Source organism: Hyla sarda, chromosome 3 (assembly GCF_029499605.1).
Source record: "Hyla sarda isolate aHylSar1 chromosome 3, aHylSar1.hap1, whole genome shotgun sequence".
Lineage (NCBI taxonomy): Eukaryota > Metazoa > Chordata > Amphibia > Anura > Hylidae > Hyla > Hyla sarda.
In genome coordinates, this window is record NC_079191.1 from 16,335,702 (window position 1) to 16,346,154 (window position 10,453).

At 38.6% G+C, this 10,453-nt stretch overlaps 1 protein-coding gene across 1 annotated transcript in view; it reads right to left on the minus strand.

The window, feature by feature from the left end:
* The window catches only part of ELP3 (elongator acetyltransferase complex subunit 3), a 178,721-nt gene extending 171,965 nt beyond the window's left edge, over positions 1-6,756 (minus strand). The window contains exon 1 of the mRNA XM_056563812.1: positions 6,630-6,756. Coding sequence (XP_056419787.1) covers positions 6,630-6,651 — 22 coding nt within the window. The 5' untranslated portion in view covers positions 6,652-6,756. The remainder of the gene's footprint in view (positions 1-6,629) is intronic.
* Between the last annotated feature and the right edge of the window lie 3,697 nt (positions 6,757-10,453).

Consider the following 10,453-nt stretch of genomic DNA (forward strand, 5'->3'; position numbering starts at 1 on the left):
GTAGATTTTTGGGCAAAATGACTGACGTCATTACAAAGTAGAATTGGTGGCGCAAAAAATAAGCCATAATATGGATTTTTAGGTGCAAAATTGAAAGAGTTATGATTTTTTAAAGGCAAGGAGCAAAAAACGAAAATGCAAAAACGGAAAAAACCCCAGTCCTTAAGGGGTTAAACAAAAACCCCGACCCTCACAAATGGGGGTAGTTAAGGGTTAATTTAACTATCCTATATTTTAAGTGGACATATAAGTAACATGTGACCAAGTATTATCGAAATATCTCCAGCCGTTTGGAAGTTATACAGTAACATATATTTCCCATAGACTTGTATAGGACTTTAAACATAAGCCCCGCCCCTGGCAAATGGGGGTGAGTAAGGGTTAAATCACCTATCCTATGTTTGTTGTTGACATATAAGTAACATGTGGCCAAGTTTCATGTTAATATCTTTATCCGTTTGGACGTGATGGTGGAACATACATACATACACACATACATATATATATATATACATACACACATACATACATATATACACACATACATACATACACACATATATACACACACACACACATATATACATACATACATACACACATATATACATACACACACACATATATACATACACACACACATATATACATACACACACACATATATACATACATACACACATACATACACACACACATATATACATACACACATATATACATACATACACACATATATACATACATACACACATATATACATACATACATACACACATATATACATACATACATACACACATATATACATACATACATACATACACACATATACATACATACACACATACACACATATACATACATACACACATATATACATACATACACACATATATACATACATACATACACATATACATACATACACACATATATACATATATACATACATATATACATACATACATACACACATATACATACATACACACATATATACATACATACACACATACAGACACATACACTCATTGGGGGAGATTTATCAAGACCTGTCCAGAGTTGCCCAAAGTTGCCCAGTTGGCCATAGCAACCAATCAGATCGCTTCTTTCATTTTTAACAAGGCCTCTGCAACTGCAAAATGAAAGAAGCGATCTGATTGGTTGCTATGGGCAACTTTTCCTCAGCACAGGTTTTGATAAATCTCCCCCATTGAGTATATATATATATATATATATATTTTTTTTTGTTTTTTTTTTTGGTTCAGAGAATATGTTATTGAAAAATTAAAAGGTATCATTATAGTAGTTAGTTATCAGTATAGTAGGCAGTTATCATTATAGTAGGCAGTTATCATTATAGTAGGCAGTTATCATTATAGTAGGCAGTTATCATTATAGTAGGCAGTTATCATTATAGTAGGCAGTTATCATTATAGTAGGCAGTTATCATTATAGTAGGCAGTTATCATTATAGTAGGCAGTTATCATTATAGTAGGCAGTTATCAGTATAGTAGGTAGTTATCATTATAGTAGGTAGTTATCATTATAGTAGGTAGTTATCATTATAGTAGGCAGTTATCATTATAGTAGGCAGTTATCATTATAGTAGGCAGTTATCATTATAGTAGGCAGTTATCATTATAGTAGGCAGTTATCATTATAGTAGTTAGTTATCAGTATAGTAGTTAGTTATCATTATAGTAGGTAGTTATCATTATAGTAGGTAGTTATCATTATAGTAGGTAGTTATCATTATAGTAGGTAGTTATCATTATAGTAGGTAGTTATCATTATAGTAGGCAGTTATCAGTATAGTAGGCAGTTATCATTATAGTAGGCAGTTATCATTATAGTAGGTAGTTATCATTATAGTAGTTAGTTATCAGTATAGTAGGCAGTTATCAGTATAGTAGGTAGTTATCATTATAGTAGGTAGTTATCATTATAGTAGGTAGTTATCATTATAGTAGGCAGTTATCATTATAGTAGGTAGTTATCATTATAGTAGGTAGTTATCATTATAGTAGGTAGTTATCATTATAGTAGGTAGTTATCATTATAGTAGGTAGTTATCATTATAGTAGGTAGTTATCATTATAATAGGTAGTTATCATTATAGTAGGCAGTTATCAGTATAGTAGGCAGTTATCATTATAGTAGGTAGTTATCATTATAGTAGGTAGTTATCATTATAGTAGGTAGTTATCATTATAGTAGGTAGTTATCATTATAGTAGGTAGTTATCATTATAGTAGGTAGATATCAGTATAGTAGGTAGTTATCATTATAGTAGGTAGTTATCATTATAGTAGGTAGTTATCATTATAGTAGGTAGTTATCATTATAGTAGGCAGTTATCAGTATAGTAGGCAGTTATCATTATAGTAGGTAGTTATCATTATAGTAGGTAGTTATCATTATAGTAGGTAGTTATCATTATAGTAGGCAGTTATCATTATAGTAGGTAGTTATCATTATAGTAGGTAGTTATCATTATAGTAGGTAGTTATCAGTATAGTAGGTAGTTATCATTATAGTAGTTAGTTATCATTATAGTAGGTAGTTATCAGTATAGTAGGCAGTTATCAGTATAGTAGTTAGTTATCATTATAGTAGTTAGTTATCATTATAGTAGGTAGTTATCAGTATAGTAGGCAGTTATCATTATAGTAGGTAGTTATCATTATAGTAGGTAGTTATCATTATAGTAGGTAGTTATCATTATAGTAGGTAGTTATCATTATAGTAGGTAGTTATCATTATAGTAGGCAGTTATCAGTATAGTAGGCAGTTATCATTATAGTAGGTAGTTATCATTATAGTAGGTAGTTATCATTATAGTAGGTAGTTATCATTATAGTAGGTAGTTATCATTATAGTAGGCAGTTATCATTATAGTAGGTAGTTATCATTATAGTAGGTAGTTATCATTATAGTAGGTAGTTATCATTATAGTAGGTAGTTATCAGTATAGTAGGCAGTTATCATTATAGTAGGTAGTTATCATTATAGTAGTTAGTTATCATTATAGTAGGTAGTTATCATTATAGTAGGCAGTTATCATTATAGTAGGCAGTTATCATTATAGTAGGTAGTTATCATTATAGTAGGTAGTTATCAGTATAGTAGGCAGTTATCATTATAGTAGGTAGTTATCATTATAGTAGGTAGTTATCATTATAGTAGGTAGTTATCATTATAGTAGGTAGTTATCATTATAGTAGGTAGTTATCATTATAGTAGGTAGTTATCATTATAGTAGGTAGATATCAGTATAGTAGGTAGTTATCATTATAGTAGGTAGTTATCATTATAGTAGGTAGTTATCATTATAGTAGGTAGTTATCATTATAGTAGGCAGTTATCAGTATAGTAGGTAGTTATCATTATAGTAGGTAGTTATCATTATAGTAGGTAGTTATCATTATAGTAGGCAGTTATCATTATAGTAGGTAGTTATCATTATAGTAGGTAGTTATCATTATAGTAGGTAGTTATCATTATAGTAGGTAGTTATCATTATAGTAGGTAGTTATCATTATAGTAGGTAGTTATCATTATAGTAGGCAGTTATCAGTATAGTAGGCAGTTATCATTATAGTAGGTAGTTATCATTATAGTAGGTAGTTATCATTATAGTAGGTAGTTATCATTATAGTAGGCAGTTATCATTATAGTAGGTAGTTATCATTATAGTAGGTAGTTATCATTATAGTAGGTAGTTATCAGTATAGTAGGTAGTTATCATTATAGTAGTTAGTTATCATTATAGTAGGTAGTTATCAGTATAGTAGGCAGTTATCAGTATAGTAGTTAGTTATCATTATAGTAGTTAGTTATCATTATAGTAGGTAGTTATCAGTATAGTAGGCAGTTATCATTATAGTAGGTAGTTATCATTATAGTAGGTAGTTATCATTATAGTAGGTAGTTATCATTATAGTAGGTAGTTATCATTATAGTAGGTAGTTATCATTATAGTAGGCAGTTATCAGTATAGTAGGCAGTTATCATTATAGTAGGTAGTTATCATTATAGTAGGTAGTTATCATTATAGTAGGTAGTTATCATTATAGTAGGCAGTTATCATTATAGTAGGTAGTTATCATTATAGTAGGTAGTTATCATTATAGTAGGTAGTTATCATTATAGTAGGTAGTTATCATTATAGTAGGTAGTTATCAGTATAGTAGGTAGTTATCATTATAGTAGGTAGTTATCATTATAGTAGGTAGTTATCATTATAGTAGGTAGTTATCAGTATAGTAGGTAGTTATCATTATAGTAGGTAGTTATCATTATAGTAGGTAGTTATCAGTATAGTAGGCAGTTATCATTATAGTAGGTAGTTATCATTATAGTAGGTAGTTATCATTATAGTAGGTAGTTATCATTATAGTAGGTAGTTATCATTATAGTAGGTAGTTATCATTATAGTAGGTAGTTATCATTATAGTAGTTAGTTATCATTATAGTAGGTAGTTATCATTATAGTAGGTAGTTATCAGTATAGTAGGTAGTTATCATTATAGTAGGTAGTTATCAGTATAGTAGGTAGTTATCATTATAGTAGGTAGTTATCATTATAGTAGGTAGTTATCAGTATAGTAGGCAGTTATCATTATAGTAGGTAGTTATCATTATAGTAGGTAGTTATCATTATAGTAGGTAGTTATCATTATAGTAGTTAGTTATCATTATAGTAGGTAGTTATCATTATAGTAGGTAGTTATCATTATAGTAGTTAGTTATCATTATAGTAGGTAGTTATCATTATAGTAGGTAGTTATCATTATAGTAGTTAGTTATCATTATAGTAGGTAGTTATCATTATAGTAGGTAGTTATTATAGTAGGTAGTTATCATTATAGTAGTTAGTTATCATTATAGTAGTTAGTTATCATTATAGTAGGTAGTTATCATTATAGTAGGTAGTTATCATTATAGTAGGTAGTTATCATTATAGTAGGTAGTTATCATTATAGTAGGTAGTTATTATAGTAGGTAGTTATCATTATAGTAGTTAGTTATCATTATAGTAGGTAGTTATCATTATAGTAGGTAGTTATCAGTATAGTAGGTAGTTATCATTATAGTAGGCAGTTATCATTATAGTAGTTAGTTATCATTATAGTAGGTAGTTATGGCTATTATAGGGCGAGGAGGAAAAAATCAGAGTGTAAAAGCGAAAATTGGCCCCGACAAGTGGATCGTCATGAGGGACAAGTAGATTTTGCTCCATTTTAGTCCCGTGGACAAGTAGATTTTTATAAAATTTCCACACCCCTGGATACTGGGCCACTACACTTCTTTATGTATTAACCTCTAAAGTAGCAGGGCGTACCTGTACGCCCGGTCCAGGTCTATAACGCGGCGTCACACAGTCATAGCGGGTCGATCCCGGCGGTTAATGAAAGTCAGGACCCTGGGCTAAAAGCGTGCGGCACCGATCGTTGTGCCGTGCTATTAACCCTTTAGATGCAGCGATCAAAGTTGATCGCCGCATCTAAAGTTGAAAATATTGCATGCCGGCAGCTCAGTAGGGCTGATCCGATCAGCTAGGACACGAGCAGAGAGTCCATTACCTGCCTCCGGCGTGTCCCATCCGCGATTGACTTCTCTATGCCTGAGATCTAGGCAGGAGAAGTCAAGCCCCGATAACACTGATCATCGGTATATAGTTCTATGCCGATGATCAGTGTTAGGAATCAATGTAATGCATATTATAGCCACTAGAGGGGGCTGAAAAAAGTTGAGAAAAAAGTTACTAATGATTAATTAACCCCTTCCCTAATAAAAGTAGGAACCCCCCCCCCCCCCTTTTCCCATTTAAAAAAAAAAACTGTGTAAATAAAACATATTTGCTTTCACCGTGTGCGGAAATGTCCGAACTATAAAAATATATCGTTAATTAAAAGGCACAGTCAATGGCGTACGCGCAAAAAAAATTCCAAAGTCCAAAATAGTGCATTTTTTGGTCACTTTTTATAGCACAAAAAAATGAATAAAAAGCGATCAAAAAGTCCAATCAAAACAAATGGTATCGCTAAAAACTTCAGATCACGGCGCAAAGAATGAGCCCTCATACCGCCCCATTCACCGAAAAATTTTAAAGTTATAGGGGTCAGAAGATGACAATTTTAAACGTATACATTTTCCTGCATGTAGTTATGATTTTTTTCAGAAGTGCGACAATATCCAACCTATATAAGTAGGGGATCATTATAATCATATGGACCTACAGAATAATGATAAGGTGTAATTTTTACCGAAAAATTTACTGTGTAGAAACGGATCAGGTAATGTGCATGCTGGGAGTTGTAGTTTTGCAACAGCTGGAGAGTCATAGGTTGTGGAATACAAATCTTGATGTAAAAGATGGATGACATGTCTCTATATACTGACAGCAAGCAGAGGTCTTGCAGCAACCAGCATTTTTAGTAGGTTGCAGAGCTAGAGACAAGTGTTTCCCAACCAGGGGGCCTCCAGCTGTTGCAAAACTACAAATCCGGGCATGCTGGGAGTTGTAGTTTTGCAACGGCTGGAGGCCCCCTGTTGGAAAACACTGCCTTAAACAGTAATACTATACAGTACAGTGACGTGTATTGCACCCGGTTCTCACCCGGTCTTTTCTTGGGCTTCATCTCCGGGTGTCTCTGACGTATTCAGCCCACGAGTGCTCCCTAGGATCCCTGGCCCCGCCCCGCTGTCAGTTTCCGGGTTGTACGGAGAGCGGGGAGGGACAAACCACGTGGAGCAAATAACGCGGACGGTGTCCGACGAGGGAGAAACTACTCAGGAAGGCGAAGCGGCCCGTCTGTGGTACATACGAGGATGATGAGAACCATGATAATGATGGATGGTATTAACCCTGTTCTGTTCTTTATGCAGCATTAATTGCTGTAGAGGCCAATATGTATACAGTGCACTCCCCAGGGCACTCTGCTCTATTTTTGTGAGCACTCTGCTCTATAACTGGGGCCTTTCTGCCCCATTTCTGGGGGCACTTTGCTTCAGTATTGGAGGGCACTTCTCTCTATTACTGGTTGCATTTTGCTCCATTACTGGGGGAACTCTGCAACATTACCAGGGACACTCTGCTCCATTTCCAGGGACACTCTGCCCCATTACCAGGGACACTCTGCTCCATTTCCAGGGACACTCTGCTCCATTACCAGGGACACTCTGCTCCATTACCAGGGACACTCTGCTCCATTACCAGGGACACTCTGCTCCATTTCCAGGGACACTCTGCTCCATTACTAAGGACATTCTGCTTTATTACTTTGGACACCCTGCTTCTGTTGGGGGCATTCTACTTAATAAGTGGGGACACTCTGCTCAATTACTGGGGACACTTTGCTCCATTACTGGCAACACTGCTCCATAAGTGGGGGCATTCTGCTCCGTTACTGTGGGTACTCTACTCTATGACTTGAGAAACTCTGCTCTATTGCTGGGGGCACTATGTTACATATCCGGGGCACTCTGCTCCATTACTGGGGACACTTTGGGCTATTACTGGGGACACTCTGCTCCATTACTGGGGGCACTCTGCAACACTACTATGGGCACGCTACTTCATTACTAGGGGCATTCTACTCTATTATTTTGGATACCCCGCTATATTATTAGGGGACACTGCTCAATTACTGGGGACACTCTGTTTCATTTCTGGGGACACTAGGGCTGAAACAAATAATCAATTATGAATTCAACTAGAGGAAAAAAACAGACCTGGTCGCACATCCACAACATGCACCTTCATCTAATGCTTCTCAGCAACATTTATTAAACTAACAGGTCGTTCGTGTACTTTATGATCATGAAGCGCAAGCTCACTAGCCACGTCATGGCCGCCTGTAAGTAGCGGGTCCCTAACATCCCTAGCATAAAATGGCGCAGCACTGAGTGGTGACCGCAACCGCCCCAACACCAGTGCCCACAGGGGGGAACGACCCACTGGCAGAGCAGGCCCAATGCCACTCAAACCAGTCCCTGGGCCCTTGCCTCCCCATAGACACGGCGCCCGGGCATCAATGGACGCCGCACGGACCAGTGTGAACAGATGTAAAAAGCTCACTCACCATGTGCTCCCAGCCAGAGACTGGGAGGCTGCCAGAAATAATCAATTCATTGGCAACTAATCGATTGTGAAAATTGTTGTCAACTAAATTCATAGTCTGTTAATCGGTCGGTCGATTAGTTGGTCGGCCAATTTCTTAAGTTCACAGACATTTAGAGATTATCACTATGTATAAATGCAGCTGTGGTCCTGGGCAGCCTGTTTAGTAAAGAGGGGCCAAGCACCCACCATCTTCTGCTTCCTGCGGCTCCTTTATGCAGCTGTGGTGAGTCCCTGGTTGTCAGGATCTGTGCTAAAGGCCAGACTCCCAATAGTAAGAAGGTGCAGGAAGTAAATGATTTATGTGTGATGGCCCCCTCTTATTATGTGTGCTGCCCCCTCTTATTATGTGTGCTGGCCCCCTCTTATTATGTGTGCTGGCCCCCTCTTATTATGTGTGCCGGCCCGCTCTTATTATGTTTGCCGCCCCCTCTTATTATGTGTGCCGGCCCCCTCTTATTATGTGTGCTGCCCCCTCTTATTATGTGTGCTGGCCCCCTCTTATTATGTGTGCTGGCCCCCTCTTATTATGTGTGCCGGCCCGCTCTTATTATGTTTGCCGCCCCCTCTTATTATGTGTGCCGCCCGGCCCCCTCTTATTATGTGTGCTGCCCCCTCTTATTATGTGTGCCGGCCCCCTCTTATTATGTGTGTCGGCCCCTCTTATTATGTGTGCCGGACCCCTCTTATTATGTGTGCCGCCCGGCCCCCTCTTATTATGTGTGCTGCCCCCTCTTATTATGTGTGCTGGCCCCCTCTTATTATGTGTGCTGGTCCCCTCTTATTATGTGTGCTGACCCCCTCTTATTATGTGTGCCGACCCCCTCTTATTATGTGTGCCGGCCCCCTCTTATTATGTGTGCCGGCCCCCTCTTATTATGTGTGCCGGACCCCTCTTATTATGTGTGCTGCCCCCTCTTATTATGTGTGCTGCCCCCTCTTATTATGTGTGCTGCCCCCTCTTATTATGTGTGCTGGCCCCCTCTTATTATGGGTACTGGTCCCCTCTTATTATGTGTCCTGGCCCCCTCTTATTATGTGTGCTGCCCCCTCTTATTATGTGTGCTGCCCCCTCTTATTATCTGTGCTGGCCCCCTCTTATTATCTGTGCTGGCCCCCTCTTATTATGTGTGCTGCCTCCTCTTATTATGTGTGCTGCCTCCTCTTATTATGTGTGCTGCCTCCTCTTATTATGTGTGATGGCCCCCTCTTATTATGTGTACTGGTCCCCTCTTATTATGTGTGCTGCCCCCTCTTATTATCTGTGCTGGCCCCCTCTTATTATGTGTGCTGCCTCCTCTTATTATGTGTGCTGCCTCCTCTTATTATGTGTGCTGCCTCCTCTTATTATGTGTGATGGCCCCCTCTTATTATGTGTACTGGTCCCCCCTTATTATGTGTGCTGCCCCCTCTTATTATGTGTGCTGCCCCCCTCTTATTATGTGTTATGTCCCCTCTTATTATGTGTACTGGTCCCCTCTTATTATGTGTGCTGCCCCCTCTTATTATGTGTGCTGCCCCCTCTTATTATGTGTGTTGCCCCCTCTTATTATGTGTGCCGGCCCTCTCTTATTATGTGTGCTGGCCCCCTCTTATTATGTGTGCTGGTCCCCTCTTATTATGTGTGCTGTCCCCTCTTATTATGTGTGCTGGCCTCCTCTTATTATGTGTGCTGCCCCCCTCTTATTATGTGTGCTGCCCCCCTCTTATTATGTGTGCTGTCCCCTCTTATTATGTGTGCTGCCCCCTCTTATTATGTGTGCTGACCCCCTCTTATTATGTGTGCTGCCCCCTCTTATTATGTGTGCTGCCCCCTCTTATTATGTGTGCTGCCCCCTCTTATTATGTGTGCTGACCCCCTCTTATTATGTGTGCTGACCCCCTCTTATTATGTGTGCCGGCCCCCTCTTATTATGTGTGCCGACCCCCTCTTATTATGTGTGCTTCCCCCTTTTATTATGTGTGCTGCCCCCTCTTATTATGTGTGCTGGTCCCCTCTTATTATGTGTGCTGACCCCCTCTTATTATGTGTGCTGACCCCCTCTTATTATGTGTGCTGCCCCCTCTTATTATGTGTGCTGCCCCCTCTTATTATGTGTGCTGCCCCCTCTTATTATGTGTGCTGCCCCCTCTTATTATGTGTGCTGACCCCCTCTTATTATGTGTGCTGACCCCCTCTTATTATGTGTGCCGGCCCCCTCTTATTATGTGTGCCGACCCCCTCTTATTATGTGTGCTTCCCCCTTTTATTATGTGTGCTGCCCTCTCTTATTATGTGTGCTGACCCCCTCTTATTATGTGTGCTGACCCCTCTTATTATG